We start from the raw sequence: 23,897 nt of genomic DNA, 5'->3' as shown, positions 1-23,897 counted from the left end.
TATTGTACGTTAAAAAAGAAGCTAATGTTAAGCAAAAGAAGTACTCAATCATTTTAATAATGGATTAGTATTATTAAGCTTGAGTTAAACTTGGTCTGAAAAAATACACGTAAATTATGCAACCATTGAAACACAAGTGATGTCAGCAAGGTTAGCTTTTAATATCAGCCATCAGATGCATCGAAAGTGTATAAGAATGTTGGATTGATCCAAACGCGTAAGGTACGAGTTTTTCCGCAGTTGCCTTCCAGTTTCCCTAACAAATACTCTGAACCTTCCTCTCTCAGTTGCTTCCTAGCATCATCTACTAAAACTGCAACCTACCACTGATATATATAATAATAAGCCTTCACAACTTCACTGACGACACCGTAAAGCATGAGGTTCAACAGTATCACCTCCGTAACAACACTCTTCCTCTTTCTCAGCCTCTTTACACACCTCCAAGCGTACATTCCAGTGGACAACTTTACCATCAGCTGCGGCACTACCGGAAAATCTTACGACGGGGAAAGGACATGGACGGGGGACACAGGTTCAACGTTCTTATCTCATCAAGACGGCACCGTTTCCGCTAATGCAACAACACAATCTCCTTCTACCAATCAAGTGCCCTACACCGCCGCACGCTTGTCCCGTTCCCGTTTCAGCTACTCCTTCCCAGTCTCCCCTGGCCCCAAATTCCTCCGCCTCTTCTTCTACCCTGCTGAGTACGCTTCCTTTCCTCGCTCCAATGCATCCTTCACCGTTCAATCCAACCAATTCACCCTTCTCCACGTTTTCAATGCCTCTCTAAAAGCGGAAAACACGAAAACCGTCTTCAGAGAATATGTCGTCAATGTGGACGGCGACAGTGAGAGGTTGAACCTCACCTTCACTCCGTCACAACCAAACTCCTACGCTTTCATCAACGGAATCGAGGTACTCTCCATGCCAAGCAATCTGTATTACACCTCAGCAAATGACAACGGTTTGAAGCTCGTGGGAACTGACACACTGTTCCCCATAAGAACCAACACTGCACTGGAGACAGAGTATAGAATCAAAGTGGGAGGGCAAGGAATCTCGCCACGAAACGACACTGGTTTGTTCAGGAACTGGGCTGGTCACGATGAAGATTATTTAATTAAACAAAAAAATCCACAGAATAGTGCTATAACAGGAAACACCAATGGTAAGATGAACATAACGGTAAATCCAGATTATGTGGCACCCAAGGAACTGTACAGAACAGCTCGTGTCATGGGCACAAACACGTCTATGAACAAAAGCCTCAAGTTGACTTGGGAGTTCCCTGTTGACTCTGGCTTCCACTACATGATCAGGTTCCACTTTTGCCAACTTGACCCCAATATTACTAACATCGGTGACAGGGTGTTCTCACTTTACATAGGGAGCGAGTTTCTTGATGTTATGAGATGGAGCCAGAAACAGAAAGGTGTCGCTGTGTACAAAGACTACGCCATTTTAATCCCCAAGAGTGATACTCAGAAACAGGTTAATCTCTCGCTCCAAATGATGAATCCTTATGAAAGTGCCAAGGATAAAGAAAACAATGACCCGTTTCTGAATGGTCTGGAGATCTTCAAAATCAGCGAGTTTAACAACCTTGCTGGACCTAACCTGCAGAACAACAACATGCTCGTCCAAGAAGGAAAGAACAGCAGCAGAACACTTAAAATTGTTGTAGCAGGGGTGGTATCTGGCGTTGTTGTTTTCTTCATCTTTTTGTGGGGGAGTTGCAAGTTCGGTCCTCTCTTGCTCTCGCAGGATGACGACATGCTGAATTGCAGGCAGAGGTGGCCGTTCAATCTCCTCTGCCAGCGCTTCTCCCTCATGGATATCAAAGCCGCCACCAACAACTTCAATAACGCCTCCCTCGTCGGTGTTGGAGGATTCGGCCACGTGTACATGGGCTACATTGACGGCATTTCCATCCCGGTGGCTATCAAGCGTCTCAAGGCGGGTTCGAAGCAGGGGTCCGAAGAGTTCCTGACCGAGATCAAGATGCTCTCGCAGATCCGCCACCGCCATCTCGTTCCTCTCATCGGCTACTGCAACAACAACAAGGAGATGATCTTGGTCTATGATTTCATGACACGTGGCAATCTCCGTGACCATCTCTACAACACCGACAAACCCCCTATATCGTGGAAGCAACGTTTGCAGATATGTATTGGCGCCGCCCATGGGTTGTATTATCTTCACAAATGTGCCGGGAAATACATGATCATCCATAGTGACGTGAAAACCACCAACATCTTGTTGGATGATGACTGGGTGGCCAAGGTTTCGGACTTTGGGCTTTCCAGATTTGGGCCCATGGACTCATCCCATGCCTATGGCAGCACCACCGCTGTAAGAGGCAGCTTTGGGTATATAGACCCAGAGTATTATAAGCGGCATCATTTGACGGACAAGTCTGACGTGTACGCTTTCGGGGTAGTGTTGTTTGAGGTACTGTGCGCTCGTCCGCCTCTTATACGCAATGAAGATCCCAAACAGGAGTCGCTTGCTAAGTGGGTTAGGTACTGTTACCAAAGTGGGACCATGGACCAGATTGTGGACCCCACGTTGAAGGGGAGGATCGCGCCTGAATGCTTCCGGAGGTTTTGCCATATTGGGGTGAGTTGTTTGTCAGAGGTTGGGACGCAGAGGCCGTCGATGAAAGATGTTGTTTTCATGTTGGAGTCTACTCTGCAGGTGCAAGAGAGCGCGGAGAATGTAAAAAGAGGAAATTAGTGAAAATATCAATATGTCTAGTAGTGAGTTGAGTATGACTACTACTAGTGGAGAGCATAGTGGGGTTTTATAAGGAACCCAAAGCCTCTTTGAGCAAATCGAGTTAACACAACGCTGGCAAAACAATTAGCTATACATGCTAAATTTTTTTGTCTATTTTCAAAATCGTTAGATTAGAATGCCTGTGTACAGGAATCAACTTGCTTCTATCTCTTGTGAAAGAAGACAAGTGCAAGGTTGTGTTTGTAAGTCATAAATTTCAACTCTTCTTTTGTTAGCCTGTATGATATGTGTTGATTTATTTATAACATTTCCCCTTCCAATGTGATCAATAAATTTTCCAATAACACAACTCAATAAATTTTCCATTTGATCACACACTATTAGTCTATTATATAGTTTCTTATGCTCTGTCATTGTTGCTTATCAGAGACAGGATTTCAACAACAAATACATAATTTGGGGCAGCTAACCATGCAGCTCCATTCTTAATTGCTGAAAAAATTCCAATAATTCTATTCAAAGTCATGTTGCACACAATTTGGATGTAATCTGACATAAAAGTATGTTAATCTTGAAATTTCCTACAATTTTCACTTACACGTTTAAACATATTCTGGTCTACAATTTTCACTAATTGCACCGTGAAAACCACCAACATCTTGTGGGATGACAAGTGGGTGGCCAATGTTTCAGACTTTGGGCTATCCAGGATTGGGCCCACAGGCAAATACAAGACCCATGTTAGCACCGATGTGAAGGGCAGCTTTTGGTATTTAGACCCTGATTATTGTATACGGAACACGTTAACAGAGAAGTCTGACATGTACTCTTTCGAGGTAGTGTTGTTTGAAATACTTTGCGCTCGGCCACCTCTGATCCACAACGCGTGGAGATGCAACATGTGTCGCTTGCTAACTGGGCCAAGCACAATTACCTAAGTGGAACCATGTCACAGATTGTAGACCCAACATTGAAGGGGAGGATCATACCTGAGTGCTTAAAGAAGTTTTGCAAGACTGGGGTGAGTTGTTAGAAGATAGGAAGCAGAGACCTTCGATAAGGGACGTCGTATGAATAGAGTTTGCACTACAACTACAAACGCGGAAATGCTGCTATCTTTCACCGAGTGAATTGGTAAGTCATAAATTTCAATATTTTTGTTTCTGTTATCACTTATTAGAATAAATTTTACGTGTTCAATTATTGAACCATTTTTTGTCCTATGACTTCCTAATAATTTTCTTGCAAAACACAACTCAATATTTTTTCCAAGTAACATCATTATTATTCTATTATTGTACAGTTTTTTTATCCTCTGCTATTGTTATTTATCAGACATTGGAAGTTGGTGCTATTTTGTTATGGATGACATTCTCTTTGTCACACAGCTATAAAGTATTTCAGCAACAAATACATAATTTGGAACTGCATATACCATGCACCTCAACAACTCCATTTTTAATTGCTGAAAAATCCCAATAATTTTATGGGGAGTAACATGTAGCTAATTTGGTGGGTTTTTTTCTCCATATACACCACCTCCCTCTAATTATTTCTCAATCTACACTACTTTTATATTCAATTCCCAAAATACATTGCTTTTTTTTTTTTTAAGTTAAGAAGTCTAGTTGTCCCAACCCGACTTCCCGACTGGTATTTCTTTAAAATATAAATTTTTTTAAATAATGAAAATATTTTTTGTTTAATAATTTATTAATAATCTTAAAATAAATAAAAACGGTAAAGTGATTAAAAAAATAGATTGATTAAAAATATAGTGAATATATAATTAGCACATCTCAATTATATTATATGAAAAAATTAAAAACATACAAATAACAAAAAATACTAACAATTAGAGAGACAAATATAATAAATGGAACACAATAAAACAAAAATAACAGAACGTATTAAAAATAACAATTAAAACACAAAAATGATGAAACTAATCATAATTTGAAAGATGTTTTGCAGCGGACATGACTTCTTCCATTTGAATCATTCTACCGAGTTGTTTATCATGTGCAACATATGAATCGATTATTGCAACATATTGATTGGTTATTGGGGCTCATTGGGTTATTGATTTGTTAAAAATAACTAAAATTTCTATTAAACAAAAACGTTTCTAGTAGTAGGTTTCTGCTAACACCTTTAACATGTCTTCATCATTTTTCAACTTTGTTATTTCATATTCGATTATTTTTTTTGAATATTTTGTAAGGTCTAACGGTCGAAAGAACAATTGTCTGACCACCTGTGATTCGTGAATTCCATAAGGGGTAACCCCTAGAGGTGTAACTTGTTTGATGGCATCCTTGAGTGTTTCGATGCTACATCCCGAAGTAATTTCAAATCTTATTGAGTTTGTTTCGGTGAAGGGGTAACCCAAAAAATTGTGTTGTCATGGTATCTTTCACTTGTCGTTGTAATACAACATTGCATCATGAGTATGAGTGATGGTGGATCGAAGTAGTTGAGTATATCATTGGGTGTTTTGTTAATTGTACATTATAATAATTCTATAGGGTTAATAAGCGATCATTGCTCATTGCACGTTAACATTGTACAAACATCATCATCATTTTTCAATGGCAGGAAATGAAAAAAAGATTGCTGACCTGCATCTATGGATGACTGTCGGTAATAGATTTTATACACAAATTGGTTAGTGGTTAGTCAAAGAGTGTTGTGCATTCTACTCTTTAGTGTCTCGAAAGAACACTCATTAGGAACTCACATTGGTATTGGAGTAGGACATTGAAAATAAACACTAGTTTGGTAGTGTTTGATTGATCCATTTGGAAAAATGAATGTTAATTTCGAGTTAGCAATGGTTTGAGTGCTTGTTTCTCCCAAAAATGTCATAATATTGAGATTGAATTTTGTTTGTGAAGGTATATTGTGTGGAAGTGTGTGACTGTATTGAGAGTGTTTGGTGTTATTTATAGTTGTTTGAATGTTTGCCCAGTTGATGGGTATTGGATTCTCATAAGGTTAGGATTATCTTTTTGATAGAGGCTTGTCTGGAATCCAATGTTGATTGAGAAATGTCATTATTCCAATTTCGCTTTTATCGATATAGTGCATAGTATTGTCAATTTTGCCTGTGATTTTAACCTGCTACCTGGTGTATTAGTTCATTATTGTTTTCAGACTTTAAATTTAAATTAAGTTGTTAATTCAATGTTAGTTTTGTTGGTGAAACATCTTTTTTTTTTCTTCAGAGACTTGGGTAAATTGCAAACAGTTGTCAATTTTGAATAACATTTTACTTTGACACATGATGCACCAGATGTCCATTATTACTTTTAGACTTGATAAATTCACACCCTTATGAATTTCAAGTGTTTGCGTTTTAGGGAATTGTCATTTTTTGTTATTTTTGTTGTTAACATAAACTGAAACAAATGATTTATTTCATTACATAAAGTAATTACTACAAACAACAACAATAGAACGAAATAGGCAATGTAAACTCACAATGACATAATGTTAAAGCATTGAACACCAACATAGCACATCACGAGAAAACCTCAAAGCAGAAATAACTAACACGCGAATCATTCCCAGATTATCAATCTCGTTTGAATATTGGTTCGTGAGAATAAGACATGTTACATCCTTTTGGCTCGGAAGAGGAGTCACTGTCATTACCATGGTCTTTGACCCAAAAATCTGCACTGCTCTAGTATTCATCTAGTAGGTCCTCAAGATTGGAAGTTAAGTCATGTTAGTTGTTTGGTGAGTTATTGTTGTTACAAATTGTGGCAAATAACTCCACAAATGGTAGTGTTGGGTTGTAAAAAAATTTGAACATTTGTCAAACATCATGATCATCTCCCAGAATGAAACATATGTACATATGTGGTTGTCTTGGCTCAAATATGGGGCATTGAACGTGGAGATGTTGGATATGTTGATGTAGTTCAATGTTTATTTTTTGTTGAACAAGTTCAACCAGTTGAGTAAGGGTTATGACCTTGTTGACCATGGAATTTTTTGTATTGTTACTAATGAAGGTGGTGCCTTCATTAGTGTTGTGGGTTTGGTGGTTGTAGTAAACACAAACATATGCAGTTGGGTAACACATAGTGGTAGGGGTTCAAATGAATATTTGAAAGTTATATGAACGTCTTTAGTTGGTAGTGGTATTTATATAATTTGTAGATTGTGTACAGGTGTTCACTGTGCCATCACATTCACTAGTAATTGGCATGCGAGCCTGACCAGCACATGGTCTCGAGATGCGATAAAAGTCAGTGCATTGAGCAATAATAATAAAAAAAATAGCTTGAATCGTTCGCACGGACTTTTGTATGTTGCATGCAAGTGCTCATTGTGTGATCACATGCACTGGTAATTGGCATGCGAGCCTAACTAGCACATGGCCTCAAGATGCGATAAGGGTGAGTGCGTTGAGCAGTAATAATAAAAAAAACAACTTGAATCATTCGAACGTGATTTTTGATTTCTTAGACGTGAAAAATATGAAATAAATTGGCCACAAATATTTTTAATGTATTGGAGATGAATTTTATAAATTGCATAACATGGTCACTTAAACATTGTATTAAGGGTCGAAAACATAGCTTTTTATACTATTAATTGGAGGTCCTTCTTGATGAAATTGTTACACGATATATATTTTTTGGATTCTTTGACTTGAAAACTATGAAATAAATTTTTCACAGATATTTTTAATGTATTGTAGTTAGTTTTTATAAATTGCATAACATGACCACTTAAACATAACATAGCATGTCATGACCACTTTAACATAATTTTGAAAACTACATTAGAAGGGTACTTAAACATAGTTGATCTCATTATCACAATATTTTATACTTTAATAACCAAGACGATGACCAATCTCATAGGGCAGTGGACGTCGATTACATCACGGATTTCTTCTTTCATGTATCACTAGTTCTCTCTCATGATGATGATGTTGTTGTTCTATCTCAGGGTTTTCACTATGGGTTGCTATAATTGAAGAACTTTTTCCTTGCTCTCCAAACAAATATGGTGCATCAAACTGTTGTAAAGAAACTAAATATGATGCCCAAAATTTGGTTCATTTAAATCAAAATCAAATAGATTGGTCATCCATTCATGGTTAGTTGCATTGATTGACTCACAAGTCTACAAATTGTTTTTTTAGTTTTTACTCTTTCTTTTTCGTTAATTAACAGATTTAGTGCAAATTATGAAGAGCTGGAGAATTTTAACATGGTGGTGAGTTAGTGATAACAAAAGAAAGGTCGCAAAGATGGTGGTGAGAATTTGAAAGAGAAGAGTAGCAAAGATGATATTTTGAATATGAATAAAAAATAATTGTGAAACTGACTACAATTGCACTAACCGCAATCACAATTTGAAAACACTACTAAGCGTGAATCCATACTCCAACCAGTTTGTAGCCGTGGATTTTGTATATATAAAAAAATTAAAATTAATTTGGTATTTCCTAAACTATTTGATAATTTTTAAATAGATTTTTGAACCATTATTTTTTTAGTTAAGTCCTTGAACTTGAATATGTTTTTAATTAGGTAACAAATTACAAATACAATTTCAGCGACCCAAATTTGAGAACCCAAATAAAAATTGAAGGTCAAATCTATAGTTGTAGAAGTTACGTCCATGCACTGATAAACACAAGAACAAAAACGGGTGCATCCACTTTTACATGCTAGCTCTTATTCTCAAATCCCAACCATTATCTCTTTTTCTAGTCTTACTTTCCCATGTCTTCCACTTCCACATAGGGGTGTTCAAAAAAATTGGTCCAGATTAAACTGGATTGTAACCAAACTTAAACTGAATTTTTTTTTCCGAACTAGTTCAAGAAAAAATGAGTGCACTATTTTATAAAACCAATTTAGTTAACCGAGATGTTTCTACAAAATCAATTCGGTTAAATTCAATTTTTATACTAGGTTCAAACTAAGCGCGATGTTTATATACTTGGTTCAAACTAGTATCATACCATTATAACAAAGGCATAAACTAGAACATGGGATAAGCAAAAAAGAAACTAAAGCATGGTCTTAAGATGACAAATCCAAATTCCCATAAGTTTACATAACACATAACAAATATTTATTAGTACTTACTAATCTTGACTAGTTGTTTTGCTTGGTGTGAATAGCCCGGGTACACGAAGGGCCCAATGGGCTCACCTTCTATGGATTGGACTCTAAGGACACTTTCTCTTGCTGTGGGTGATCATATCTATATAGTAGGTTCCACATAGCTCCCTATTGCTGGAAGTACTAGGTGGGATAAACTTGCACCTCACACAACATGTTCCACAAGCCTTGTGCACTATGGCGCACGTTTGGCCTCCAATGCACAATGCGCCTTGTCTTACACAATCCTCCACAATCTGCATAGTCATAGTCATATATAACAACAACATTGCCCAACAAATATATCAAAACACATTTCTTAATTTTAAGGTTTAATAACTTATTTGATTTAAGTACATAAATAAATATACAATTTGTTTTCAAGTCCCTAAAAAACATTTGTTTAATCTGTTTTGCTTCCTACTATAAAAAATTGTAGGAACTAAAACTAATTAAAAATATGTAATGTATTAATTGAGCTCATTGTTAATGCTGATTCATATTTGATTTTTACGTGATTATTTTTTAATCTAATTACTATTTTTAATATGAATCACTATTACTTGAAATATGACCCTGGGTGTATCGAAACATTAACATCATAAAATATCTAGTTCTAGCTCAAGCCTATCACTATAAGGCGAGGTTCCACGTCTACCAAAAAAGGTGAATCACATTCTAATTTCTATTGCTAGAAAATACTTATTTTATATATAAAAATGGCAAGCCTTTTGTTGTTTTCATTAGTTGTAGTGAAATACTTTTTTTAAAAGTATGTATAAAAGAAAAATATATGAATAACTATATAGTATTAAAATGATATTATTTATTTAATATTTAAATAGCAAAATAACTTTTCATTCATGGTTTTCATAAAAAAAAAATATAGTCAAGTTTAGTTGTCTTAGTATTTTTTTTCCTACATTATCAATGTTCCTATCCTACGTACATCAAAATAAGAGAAATTATTGTTCTAGGTGGCTCCTGCATCAACTCTAGAATATTTTTTTCCTATAATAATTTTTGTTATGCTTGGAGTGTTGTATCTACTACACAAAATAGAATTTTGTGCAGGGATACACCAAGGGAAAAATTGAATACCAAAAAAAATTGAAAAAAAAAACACCAATCGCAAAATTTGAATTCATAGACTACTGACCTGAGATTCGACTGCAATCAAGAGAAAATCTTTTGTAGGAGATCATAGGTTGGTGTCACTGCATATGACGATAGAATAACGTTCTTGAAAAGCATTGGTAGATTCTAGATCTTCTCGACTCCCAAGGTTCTAGATTCTCTCAAACTTTTTTCAACTGAGATCGAACAAAAATAAAATCTTGTGTGGTGACGGGTGATTTTGTATGGTGAATTGAAGCCAAAGAGGATGAGGAACGTCACAAGAAAATGGAGAATGAACTCTTGATTCCAATGATTTAGTTTTAATTAATGGTACAATGAAGATTTGTGTTGATGGGATGTTGACTCAATGGCTCAATGAAAAAAGAGGAGAGGGTGTATCAATGGATGCACGAAGGGTAAAAGATGGAGAGGATTGGTCAAATTGAAGAAGAGGAGTGTTTGTTGGGTAGGGGAGGGTGTGAGGGAAGGAGATCTCCTACTAGATCCCTTACTCCCCCACCCCCTCTAGAAGAGGGGTGGTGGCTAGATCTCGGTGACGGCAAAGAGTGAGAAACTAGGGTTGAATGGAAAAGAGAGGCAAGAGAGGTCAGAGAAAAGTTTATTTATATATTTAACCTTTCAATCTCAACCATTCATTTAAACATTATAATATCTAATGGTTTTTCTTACACGATGTATCCCTATGCAATTTTTTGCTTGTATATGCTAAATTGCACCTTATACTTGTACGAGTTATTAGTTTTATGTTCATCTCTACTCTACGGAGTACTAAATAATCACTTAAATTCATAATTTACACTTTCACAGTTGAAAGATTAAATAGTTAGAATATTTATTAATAATGTTTTTAACAAACTTGAAAAATCATCACACAAAAGTATTGCAACATAGTCACAAAAACGAAATCCTTGGATGACAATAGCAAGGATAAGAAGTCACTCTGTTGTATAATATTCAATCATTTATTGATGATTAACATCTGTCGAAAAATTTGATTAATCAATCATTTTAGTGAATCTCGATCTTGTCTTAGTCATGCTTTTTTCATCTATAAAACTCAAATTCAAATTGCTCAAGAGATTCAAACATAGTGCTACTTAAACCAGTGACTTGTTAGTAATTAAGATTTTTTACTTTAAGCATCTTAAACTTGAATCGTTAAAAAAGATTTATAGGTTATATCATAAAGTTAGGGCAATTCCAATTTTTTACTCTATGTTAATATGCTGATTGTTTTATATATGTTCAGAGACATTTTTTTAAAAAAAATTTGTTGACTACAATAAAGTTAAAAAAATGTAAGGTTATGTTTGAATTAAAATTTGAAAAGCATTTTTACAAATTCCAATGCATCAAATAAAGAAAAAAAATTGTTACTTGCAAAGTAAAATTACTTTTGGGCTCTTTCAACTTTAATCCAAAAATACATTATGACATACAAACATGTTTTTTATCCATAAGAAACAAATTCAATATAAAAAAATTTGATTATTCACGTACATTACTCAACCCGTTAAACTAAATCTCTTTAATATGTCATGTACACATATTACACATTACATAACATTCAATTTAAACTCATTTTCTTTTTAAACTTACTAGCTTAGTGTCTCGTGTGATTGACAGGTATTACATAGCATTCACTTTTTAATTTTCTTTTGAAAAAAGTTTAATTTAAATAGAAAAACATGTCAATTACATGATCATAATAATTGTAAATAGAAAAAATAACTCTACAAGGAAAAAAACTAAATTTAAAGAAGAAAAAAAAAACAGAAATCAAAACTTAGAGGAAACAAAGAAAGTCAAGAGATAGTGAAATGAGAAAATTCGTGATCAAATAAGAAATGAGAATGGAAGGAAATAAAGTGTGTTAAAAAAAGTGAAAAGATATGATAAAACAATTTTCATCCACTCACACACACACATATATAATATAATATAAATATCATTTAATAAAAATATATTTCAATCAATCAATCAACATATTTATCATATCAATTAATTTAAGATTTAATGAAATGATCAAATCAATTTAATAAAATAAAATAAATATAAAATTTGTATTATTTAATTAAATTATTTGGAGAGAATGAATATGAGATCATCACATGACATCATCCTGTAGAATTAAATTACACCCTGTGTAACTTTGATAAATATTACATCATTCTATAAATTTTAAGTGAATAATGTTTTTTTAAACTCACCATTAGATTAAAATTTCTTTACACATAAATCACATATGCAAAATTTCATATTAATCCAAAATCATTTGTTACTTTCTTCATATGGACCAAAATCGATGTAATATAAATATTTTAAAATATATTAAACTATGAATCATTTGATTATTTTTTTTATTATTGTTCGATTTTGATAAAATTTAACAATTACATTTTATATCAAGTTATAAAAAGGTGTAATAGTTATCAAAATTATACCGGTGTAATTTGAACTCTCCTCATATACATAAATTAAAATTTGTCATTTAATTCAAACTTTGATTTATTCTTTTCATTTACCAAGATAAACTTAGTTGCTTAGTTGGTCTAAAATGGTAAGGATAAGAGCTGCATGAGAAAAAAGAAATACAAATTTTCAATGTATCAAATAAAGGCATGTGTAATGGGAAAATACAATGAACTTGTGTTTCTCCCATCTTTTCTTTTGTCAAAGCATGCATCGGAATAAAAACTAATACCATCTAAACAAAACTGGTTAAATGTATACCCTACCAATTTACTCTGATCCTGTGACATTAGACGGGTGCTAATTAATGGTTGACAAAGCTGGGATAGCATCTTATTTTTTGTATAATGTAATTTTCACATGTTCGTAAAAATATTCCTGTAAACATGGTATCATATGATGAGCCATAACCCACAATATGCTACATGATCTTCGTCTGCATGTTGTGGCATCAACTCCAAAATCTTCATCAGTCAAGCACCTATAATCACTACGAGCATCGGGTATGTGGCAAGCACTCTCAATATGTTGGCCTGACTTTAAATTCATAGCAGGACATACTTACAAAGACATTGCACAGATTCGATTCACTCTTGGTTGTCTCTGCACAGTATGATAAATATGCATTTTTAAGATGTTTTGGGTAGGTGAGGACCACACAATTTGTTCAAGCGAATTTCCACATATCACTATTAACAAGAAAAGCCTTGTTTTCTTTTCTAACATCACGTGCAAATGAAAAGGAGGAAATAGAAATCAAAATGTGTTATTTAGGGAAATTGTATATAAAGCCCTTAAATTTAGACCCATTTGCAAAATGCCATCAAGACCTCTAAAATTGTTTAAATTAGTCCTTAAACCATAACAATTACACTAATAGATCATTAGATCCTTTAATCCACCAGCCATTAAGTTACTAATGGAAGAGTTCAACAATAACAATATCTTTATCTCCCTAGGTGAGACTCACAAGGCAATATGGACCATATGACGTCATTTGACTTGGGTGAAAACTAATCTCAAATACTATTCATTATGAAATCCTTATAATAATAATTTCCCCCAATAACCTTCTTGGTCTCTATTGTGAGCCTTAATATAGGATCAAGTCACAAGTCTAAACACATGAAGCTAACTCTGTACTTAACAGATTTCCTACTAGACTAACAATGTTTTTCTGAAAATAATTTCTCATGATAATATTCCAATCAGGTCTGCTGTTACGCTAGTCTTGACATTTCTTGGATTTTTATTCTCAATTTTTGTCATCCAGCTCCTTGTGTATATCTTGGTAATCGCGGGATGGGTTCTTGCTACTGGCACCCTTATATATGCGGCTTGTTCCTTGTTCTCCATAATGTGATAGCAGACAGTTGTGTAGCTGTAAATGAATGGATCCAGTATCTGACTGCACATACGGCTATGGACGATATTTTTCCCTGTGTGGACAATGCCACTGCACAAGAAACATTGTCACGAAGCAAAGAAGTAACTTCTGAACTAGTAAATTTGATCAAACAGGTTATCTCCAATGTTTCCAACTTAAATTTCGCATCCAATTTCACTACACTATACTACAATCAAAATCAATCTAGCGCAGGTGTGTAGTCTCTAAGATTCCTCAAACTTTTACTTTCGTTGTTTTGTTAGCATTTTCAAGTGTTAGAGGGAAGGAGAAAAGATTGGAGTCTCAATTTCACCGTTACCGTACAAGGGGCATTTCTCCCTCTACATACAGCATTTTGCAAATCCCAACAAATGGGAATGTGTGCAAATGGGTTTCAAAGGTTAACGAATCCAAAATCCTAGTCTTACTTGGACAAGTTTAGATGTATGCGGGGAAAGAGAAGGTTTTGGGAGAGAAACAAGGAAAAACGAATTTGAGAAGAAAAGAAGTTAGAATACTTTCAACCTATTATTTACTCTATTTTTCTTTATTTTATTATTTTATAAAAAAAACAAACTCTATCTTACCCTTTCATTAAATAAATAACCAATTAAAATATCTCTTTATTTTTTAAAATATTATTTTACTTTTATTTATTTTTTAATACTATAAAACTGTTATTTTAATTAACAAAAACTATTTTTTCTCATTTATATAATTTCTAAAAAAATCTATTAATTTTTTTAAAAAAATTCTTTTTATTTATTTTTTAAAAAAAATGGGATGTTAGAACTGGCACCCTTATATTATATGGCTTGTTCCTTGTTCTCAATAATGTGACAGCAGACAGTTGTGTAGCTGTGAATGAATGGATCCAGTATCCGACTACACATACGGCTATGGACAATATTTTGTCTTGTGTGGACAATGCCACTGCACAAGAAACATTGTCACAAAGCAAAGAAGTAAGTTTTGAACTAGTCAATTTGGTCAAACAGGTTATCTCCAATGTCTCCAACTTAAATTTCGCCCCCAATTTCACTCCACTCTACTACAACCAATCTAGCTCCCTCATACCACTCCTTTACAATCCCTTCCATCCTGACATGATGGATAGACAATATCATGCTGATGAAGTCACCCTAAGCAATGCAACACAAAAACTCTAAGCGACATATCTACGGACCATTGTCCTGGTTTACGGCGTCCTAGTAGATGATGGATCTATTTTGGACTAGCTCTAGAAGACACGACCTGGGAGCAATGGGATACTTTGCACCCTACTTCCAACCTTGAAGGCAAGGTTGTTTTTTAGCGGAGGGTGTTGATAGCAATAGTGCACGAGCTAAGAGGCCCACAGGCCCAAAAGGATAACCAATAGGCCTACATACCTCAGATTATGTGTGAAGGAGGTAAGGACAGAGTTGCCAAATTGCTGAGAGATTCCATCACCATGTCAGCATTCTGTTATAACCACTTGAATATTTACCATACTTTTGTTATTCCAATACTCTGCATCAGCTGGCCAATGATTGGCAGCAACAATTATATTTCAGTATAAATATCACAAATATGAATAAAACATAGCAGAGAATTATCCGGAACCTATTTTAGTGTAGCTTAGCATAGTATCGGTACCTAACAACTAACATAGGTGACAGGGTGTTCTCAATTTACATAGGGAGAAAATGCATATTTGTTGAATGGTAGAGAATTATTCTATGCAGGAAAAAACAACCAATTAATAACAGATTAAGATGAATGACCCCTAAATTTGTTCCCCACCCTTTTTCCCTCTAAAGAGAATGTGCATGTCATACTGTAAAATATGTCCTAAAAAAATGCAACGCTTACAAAGTTTATCATAATTTTTCCCAAAGCAGCCGTTAATATTCAATTGAATAGTATTTAATGAAATATGTAATTTCACTAAATATTACATTTAATAAATATAGTATTAATATTATTGAATAGTCAATTGTTATATACAATATAATAATTGACGTATTTAACATATTAATAAATTTCTTATTTTTTTATTGTTTAGAAGAATTAGTCCATAATCATATTTTGAAATATCGAAATTTCTATTTATATTAATATAATATATTAAATAATTTATCTCTTAATTTCTCATTAATAATTTGACAATCATATTAACTACATGTTATATTTAATCATCATTTTATTTAATGTTATTGGACAATCAAATTTATTTATAATATATAATGTATTAAATATTATATATATATATATATATATATATATATATATATATATATATATGCTAAATATGGGAATTACTAATTTACTCACACTCTTAATTATTACATAATAAAATTTGGAAGAAAAACAAACTCAATGAATTTTGTTGTTGTAATAAAATTAATTTAAGAATATTATAATACTTTACTATTGGGTTTTAAAAAATTCATTTCTCTCACCAACATTAAGTTTTCTAACACTCCTCTCTCCTCTCTAATAATCATTAAATATTCCATCTTTCTTCTTTATCATCTCTCACTCTCACCTTAATATAAACTAGACAAACATTGGGCGTGAGTTTATAAATAATTAAATAAATTATTTATTTGATAAATTAAATTTAAAAATATAATTGTCAATAATATTTTATATCATTTTCTGTAAAGAAATAAAAAATTATGTATAAATTAAGATATTTTTTATTTATTAATATATGTAGACTTTTTAAAATTATGGAAAAATATCAAATAAAAATATGAGTTGGTTGTACAATAAAAATGAGTTGGTTGTACAATAAAATTACACTTTTATTTAGTATTTGTTTTCAGAGAAAAAGATATACAATAAAATTTCATTATACATTTTTATTTTTTAAGAATAAAATCTAAATGATAATGTGATTTTCATTATACATATTATATAATAAAATCATACTTCTATAATACTAACATGTTTTTATCTCCTTGTATAAGAGAATCATAATCATGTTTTTTATATGAATTTTTTTTCTTCTTAGAAAACATTATGACAATGTATTTCTACTCCAAGATTCGGTTGTGCAAAATATTCACACTCCTTTGCCATAATATTTTTCCATGTAATGAATAATGATACCAATAGTCTATTATATAGTTTCTTATACTGTTATTGTTATTTATCAGAGACAGGGCTTCGAAAAATACATAATTAGGAACTGCTATCCATGCAGATCCATTCTTGATTTGGTCATAATCTCACAAAAACAAAGCATGTTCATCTTGAAATTTCCTACAATTTTCACTTACACGTTTACACATTTAAACATATTCTGGTAACTATGACCAACACTTGTAGTTTAGAATCAAGCATGATTTGGTAACTCTGGCAGCCTAAATAGTATTTGTTTGATTATATATTTATATCAGACAAAATGATAAATTGACAATGGAAGGAAGAATAAGAGTTTGTGCTAAAGAATAGAAGAGTTTTAATTGTTGGGGTTTTCTTACACTGATTTTCAACCATGTAACTCTACTGGTATGCAATGCCTTCACTTTGTTACTTAGAACTGACTGAAGTGAACACTATCAATCTTTGATTTTTAGCAACCATATCACTCACTAGAGGCTAATCTCCGCCTTTTTTTTGGCATTCTAGTCACAGGAAACCAAAACTTCATCAAACCAGCATCAGTGAAAACTTTTGTCAATCCTTTTGGCGTTTCAACATAATCTTCTAATATGAGTGTGACAATTTCTTTTGGGTTGGCGGATAGAAAAGCTGCAATTTCCTTCAGTGTATCTATGGCTGGTTCCTACTTGTTGATTACAAAATTAGGGTTGTGTAGAGGTATTCGTTAGTCATAAGTGTTGCTAGAGAAACAAGTTAGGAAAAGCGTAGGTCTAAAGGAAATGGAAGCGGGAAGATGATTATTACATACAAATTAAAAGCTGTGAAGTCATGACAGTGGCCTCCAAATGAATGGCATAACCACACATCTCCATGAAAATCATATGTATCTAGCATTAGTCCCCGAACTCCATTCTACAAATGAAAAATTGATGGAACAAAATAGTGACCTTAAACATCCCTTGTAAGTTATAAGAAACAGAACATCATAAAAGTTAGCCTAAGCTAAGCTTAGTAGTAATGAATGGCATACTTTTATCTGCTGGGTTACACTGTCTTCTTGATTAGTGAGGGTAGCTCGACGCACTCCTGTGTGAGATGGTTCTCCATTAATGGCGAAAGCATTGTGTGTTGTCAAAAATGCATATTTGTTGAATGGTAGAGAATTATTCTATGCAGGAAAAAACAACCAATTAATAACAGATTAAGATGAATGACACCTGAATTTGTTCCCCACCCTTTTTCCCTCTAAAGAGAATGTGCATATGTCATACTGTAAAATATGTCCTAAAAAAATGCAACGCTTACAAAGTTTATCATAATTTTTCCCAAAGCAGCCGTTAATATTCAATTGAATAGTATTTGATAAAACATGTATTTTCACTAAATATTACATTTAATAAATATAGTATTAATATTATTGAATAGTCAATTGTTATATACAATATAATAATTGACGTATTTAACATATTAATAAATTTCTTATTTTTTTTATTGTTTAGAAGAATTAGTCCATAATCATATTTTGAAATATCGAAATTTCTATTTATATTAATATAATATATTAAATAATTTATCTCTTAATTTCTCATTAATAATTTGACAATCATATTGACTACATGTTATATTTAATCATCATTTTATTTAATGTTATTGGACAATCAAATTTATTTATAATATATAATGTATTAAATATTATATATACATATATATATGCTAAATATGGGAATTACTAATTTACTCACACTCTTAATTATTACATAATAAAATTTGGAAGAAAAACAAACTCAATGAATTTTGTTGTTGTAATAAAATTAATTTAAAAATATTATAATACTTTACTATTGGGTTTTAAAAAATTCATTTCTCTCACCAACATTAAGTTTTCTAACACTCCTCTCTCCTCTCTAATAATCATTAAATGTTCCATCTTTCTTCTTTATCATCTTTCACTCTCACCTTAATATAAACTAGACAAACACTGCTTATTGCGTGAGTTTAATAAGCATGAGTTTATAAATAATTAAATAAATTATTTATTTGATAAATTAAATTTAAAAATATAATTGTCAATAATATTTTATATAATTTTCTGTAAGGAAATAAAAAATTATATATAAATTAAGATATTTTTTATTTATTAATATATATAGGCTTTTTAAAATTATGAGAAAATACCAAACAAAAGTATGAGTTGGTTGTACAATAGAATCACACTTTCATTTAACATTTTTTTCATAGAAAAAAAATATACAACAAAATTTTATTATACATTTTTATTTTTTAAGAATAAAATCTAAATAATAATGTGATTTTCATTATACATATTATATAATAAAATCATACTTCTATAATACTAACATGTTTTTATCTCCTTGTATAACAGAATCATAATCATGTTTTTTATATGAATTTTTTTTCTTCTTAGAAAACATTATGACAATGTATTTCTACTCCAAGATTCGGTTGTGCAAAATATTCACACTCCTTTGCCATAATATTTTTCGGAGAATAATAATTTTAAAATTTTAAAGAATTATAAGGACCGGTATCAAAAGGCATTCCGATCAATAACGACACCCTTAATGTGCCTCGATAATACACCCCACCTAGAGCCTGTTCATAAAATTCGTGCCCCAGAAGCACAGCAGCAGAAAGTAGAAACCTCCAACACAGTGTCTGTCAAGTTTATGATGCTTCAATGTCACATCAAATTTACTTGGGGTCACGTAATCAATCTCTGACCATATACCAACTTATCGCAGTGAAAAAATCAAAACGCTGAAACACAACAGAAAAAGCAGAGAGAACAAAAATAACAAATTTTCTTTTCCATTATTATAAAATTTTATTTTATATCTTTTACATATTTATTATATTTTTTTATTAAAATACCTAAATTAAATAGTATAACTTAAAACATTTAATGATAATAACTAAGAAAAAATATGTAATACTATTATGATTTATTATCTTGTGATAAATTTATTAATTTTTATTAAAATTATTTTAAAAAATATATATTAATAATGATTTGTGATTAGATGATACCATCCACATAAGATTATTAAACTCAATAATTAAATTTTGTAATAAATTTAAATTAATCAAATATGTCTTATAACTAAAAAATAAAAATAAATAAGAGACTAATAACATCTCATAATTTTAAATACTACTGTTAAAGTTGATATATTCAAAATAGAGGCTTCAGAAGAAATAACTTAATTTTGTTTGGTTCAGTGAACTAAACAAAGGCCGGGCCTGTAAAATTTTGAAGATAAAACGAGTTTATGAGGCTAATTTTTCAAAGTCATATTTTTAACCCACGCCACCGATATAAATATAATACAACTATATAAGTCTTCAACACTAGCAACCCTTCCTAAGTCTAAGGCATGACGACGCAACCAGCAGCAGCAGCAACACCTTTGAAAGTAATTCAAGTTTGTTCAGTGGCACCGCTTCAAGAACCATCCCTTTCCACCGTCGTTGTTCCAACCTCTCTCACACTAACCTTCTTCGACCTCTTGTGGCTACGCTTCCCACCTGTTGAGCGTCTCTTCTTCTACTCCTTCCCACACCCCACCTCTTCATTTCTTCACTCCCTTCTCCCCACTCTCCAACACTCTCTCTCCCTCACTCTCCATCACTTCCTCCCTTTCGCTGGCACCCTCACATGGCCCTCTCACTCTCCCAAACCCATCATCAACTACACCCCCGGCGACGCCGTTTCATTCACTGTCGCCGAATCCAACCAAAACTTCAACAACCTCACTTCTCGTCTGTGTGAAGCATCGCAACGACACCGTTTGATACCCCACTTGACCGCTTCCCATGACAAAGCGTCTGTGTTGGCACTTCAAGTAACAGTGTTCCCAAACGCTGGTTTTTGCATTGGAATAACCACACACCATGCAGCTTTCGACGGAAAATCTTCAACCATGTTCATCAAATCATGGGCTTATACATGCTCCAACCTAATTCAAAACAACAACACACCGTTATTTTTATTACCTCAGCATCTCACACCGTTCTTTGACAGATCAGTGATAAGAGACCCTTCTGGAATTGCTGAAGCCTACGTGGACGCGTGGCAGGAGAGTAGCGGACCAAACAATCGAAGCCTCAAGGTGTGGGAATCCTTCACCGAAATACCGAGTGATGGATGCAAAGGTGTATTTGAGTTAACACCTTCACAAATTCAGAAGCTAAAGCAACATGCAAAGTCTAAGCTTATGAAAACGAAGGACTTTTCGTTTTCGACGTTTGCTGTTACGTGTGCTTATGTGTTGACTTGCTTGGTCAAAGCAAAACAACCAGAGGAAGATGATGTGGGTTTCGTATTTTCTGTGGACTGTAGATCCCGCTTGAATCCTCCGATTCCTGCAACGTATTTTGGGAACTGCGTCGCGGGGCAAAAGGTTGTGGCTGTGACAAAGAACTTGGTTGGAATAAGCGATGGTTTTATCAGTGCTTTGGAAGGGATAAGTGAGGCTTTGAATATAGTGAAGGGTGAGGGAGTGCTGAGTGGAGCAGAAACTTGGGTTTCGTTAATGCTTGAAAGAGGGGAGAGTGTGCTTCGATTGTTCAGTATTGCTGGATCGCCATTGTTTGAGGTTTATGGCACTGATTTTGGTTGGGGAAGGCCAAAGAAAGTGGACATGACTTCCATAGATGGAACGGGAGCGTTTTCTCTTAGTGAAAGTAGGGATAACAGTGGAGGAATTGAGATTGGTTTGATGTTATGTCAACGTGAGATGGAAGCTTTTAGTACCCTTTTTGTTGGAGGACATGAATCCTTTTAAAGTTTAAATGGGATGAATAAATGAAAATTGTGAGCATTAGTTTTTTTTCATGTCACGAAAATTGGTTCCATCGTATATGCAGGCATCTAGTGATTCTGTTTTGTCCGTACCCTTTGGGAGATGCATGTTTTGTTTACTGGTTCTAATTCCTCTGTACGAAGTTATCTTTTGTTATCTACAATGTCTCATTTGGATTTCCTTGAACTGTTGTTTTAGGCCTGCATTTCCTTAATGTACTGTGTACGTTTTCCTCTGTGTTTTAATGGAACTTCGATTAGACAAAATCCTTAGAATCATTGCCTTTTTGTTGCTGATTAGTCATCACTATTGGTAAAATAAGGGAAAATTGAAGAAAGTTGTGAGCGAGGAGACAAATCTAGTAATTAAAGTTTATTACAATCAGAGAGCTGGCTGTATGAAATGTTAAGGAATTAGAAGACGGTGTAAATTGGATCAAGCGATATGATCTATATGATCATTTGTGTGCTGCTAACTAGTTTCAGAAGAACTTTTTACTTTCACATTTTACACTGTCATAACTAGAGCACTTGCTCCAAGTACAGACAATTTACTTGTAGCACAGTAACACTTAAAATGTGGGAAATTGGGAACTGAAGAGCTTTATTTGTAGCATAACATTTAATTATTTTTGCTTATGTTTCCCTTCCACAATTCCATTGACACTTAGCTATTACAACATTTATATATGATCCCAGTTCTGAGCTTATCACACTAGCTCCTTCACAGCATCTGCTCTCTCTTGCAACAGCAATGCATTTTCAAGAACCACCTCCACTTCACCCATCCTTGGCCTCTCTTCAACTGAAGCCAGACATCTCTGAACGATCTCAATGAACATTTCCCAACAAGCAGGTGCTATTTTTCCAATGAGAGATGGATCAACAATCTTCTCAGGAACCCCCTTCCTTTCATCATCAAAGGCCCATTTGACAAGATACTCACAACAGTCTCTACCCGGGGTCGAAAAACACGCTTCCTTCCTGCACAAAATCTCCAACATAACCACCCCAAAAGAGTACACATCAGATTTATGTGATAACCTTCCAGTAATTCTATACTCTGGCTCTAAATATTCCAAACTAAGCTCCAAGTTCTCCCTCAACTCAACTCTTGGTGGTTTTGGCCTAGACTCCCCTTTGCCTTCGGGTTGCTTCTTGCAGAGTCCAAAATCTGCAACTTTAGGCACCAAATTATGGTCCAAAAGAATGTTGCTTGATGTCACTGCACGATGCATGATAGGTATCTTGGTTCCAAAATGAATGTAGTGTAGTCCACGAGCCACACCAATGCAGATGTGAAGTCTTTGTTTCCATGACAAGGGAACAAGAACATTGTTATTGTTGGTGCCATGCAAGGAATCATAGAGGCTTCCATTAGGGACATAATTAAACACAACGAACTTGTCATTTTTGTGCTCACAGAAACCAATCAAAGGAACAATGTTTGGGTGGTGTAGTTGACACAGAATCTTGACTTCGGCCCTGAATTCTATTTCCCCAGCTGGGCTTCTAGTCTTGAAGCGCTTGATGACAACGTCTCCATGGGCTTTGAGGTGGGCTTTGTAGACCTGACATGGGCCTTCTCCACCAAGAAATAAACTTGGGTTGAACCCGTTTGTGGCTGCTTGAAGCTGTGCAAGAGAGAAGCGGTGGCAGAGTTGTTCTATTGGGGTGAAGTGGTTTGTGGTGTTGGATTTTGTGGTGAAGCATGGTAGACAGGGAAAAGGAACCATTTTGAAGGGGAGTGGAATGGAATGTAAAGCTTAAATTGTTGCCGTTGAGATGATGACTCTTGGTAGTATGGATGGATGGGTTGATTCACACTGTGGTCAAATTTTTGGGCTTGAAGACTCATGATCATGATTATCATTGAATGATTGCCGCTGAGCTCAATACACAAAAGTCAACTTTTGTTATTTTTTTCCTTTCTAAAATACAATTTTCAATTTTTAAAATCCACGTTTTCATTTTTCATTCTTTAATTAAGACATTCCGTCTCCAAATTTTTAAAATTTTACAATTTTAGTCGTCGTGTTTAATTTCAACTGTTAATTGTATATTTTTAAATTGTTTTTAATAAATTAAATTTATCAATATG

General features: G+C 33.7%; 3 protein-coding genes, 1 long non-coding RNA gene and 1 pseudogene across 4 annotated transcripts; 2 read left to right on the top strand and 3 right to left on the bottom strand.

Annotated features, from left to right (window-relative positions):
- Nucleotides 1-269: 269 nt before the first annotated feature.
- Nucleotides 270-3,118, top strand: LOC114380813 (receptor-like protein kinase FERONIA). Its single transcript, XM_028339873.1, has one exon. It carries the CDS (start codon nucleotides 379-381, stop codon nucleotides 2,740-2,742), a length of 2,364 nt encoding a protein of 787 aa, XP_028195674.1. The 5' UTR covers nucleotides 270-378; the 3' UTR covers nucleotides 2,743-3,118.
- Nucleotides 3,119-8,686: 5,568 nt separating this feature from the next.
- LOC114380742 lies at nucleotides 8,687-10,608 on the bottom strand. The gene is made up of 2 exons (XR_003659863.1): nucleotides 10,039-10,608; nucleotides 8,687-9,136 (listed from the first exon to the last, which is right to left on the bottom strand). It is a non-coding gene; the product is annotated as an uncharacterized LOC114380742 (long non-coding RNA).
- Nucleotides 10,609-13,816: 3,208 nt separating this feature from the next.
- LOC114381618 lies at nucleotides 13,817-18,291 on the bottom strand (annotated as a pseudogene).
- A 2,028-nt stretch (nucleotides 18,292-20,319) lies between these two features.
- LOC114382587 (phenolic glucoside malonyltransferase 1-like) lies at nucleotides 20,320-22,069 on the top strand. Its single transcript, XM_028342113.1, has one exon. The coding sequence runs from the start codon at nucleotides 20,370-20,372 to the stop codon at nucleotides 21,777-21,779; it is 1,410 nt and encodes a 469-aa protein (XP_028197914.1). The 5' UTR covers nucleotides 20,320-20,369; the 3' UTR covers nucleotides 21,780-22,069.
- A 437-nt stretch (nucleotides 22,070-22,506) lies between these two features.
- On the bottom strand, nucleotides 22,507-23,532 carry LOC114381617 (probable receptor-like protein kinase At5g59700). The gene has a single exon (XM_028340875.1). It carries the CDS (start codon nucleotides 23,530-23,532, stop codon nucleotides 22,507-22,509), a length of 1,026 nt encoding a protein of 341 aa, XP_028196676.1.
- Between the last annotated feature and the right edge of the window lie 365 nt (nucleotides 23,533-23,897).

This window comes from Glycine soja, chromosome 13, assembly GCF_004193775.1.
Source record: "Glycine soja cultivar W05 chromosome 13, ASM419377v2, whole genome shotgun sequence".
Lineage (NCBI taxonomy): Eukaryota > Viridiplantae > Streptophyta > Magnoliopsida > Fabales > Fabaceae > Glycine > Glycine soja.
This window is presented reverse-complemented; position numbering and strand designations above follow the sequence as displayed.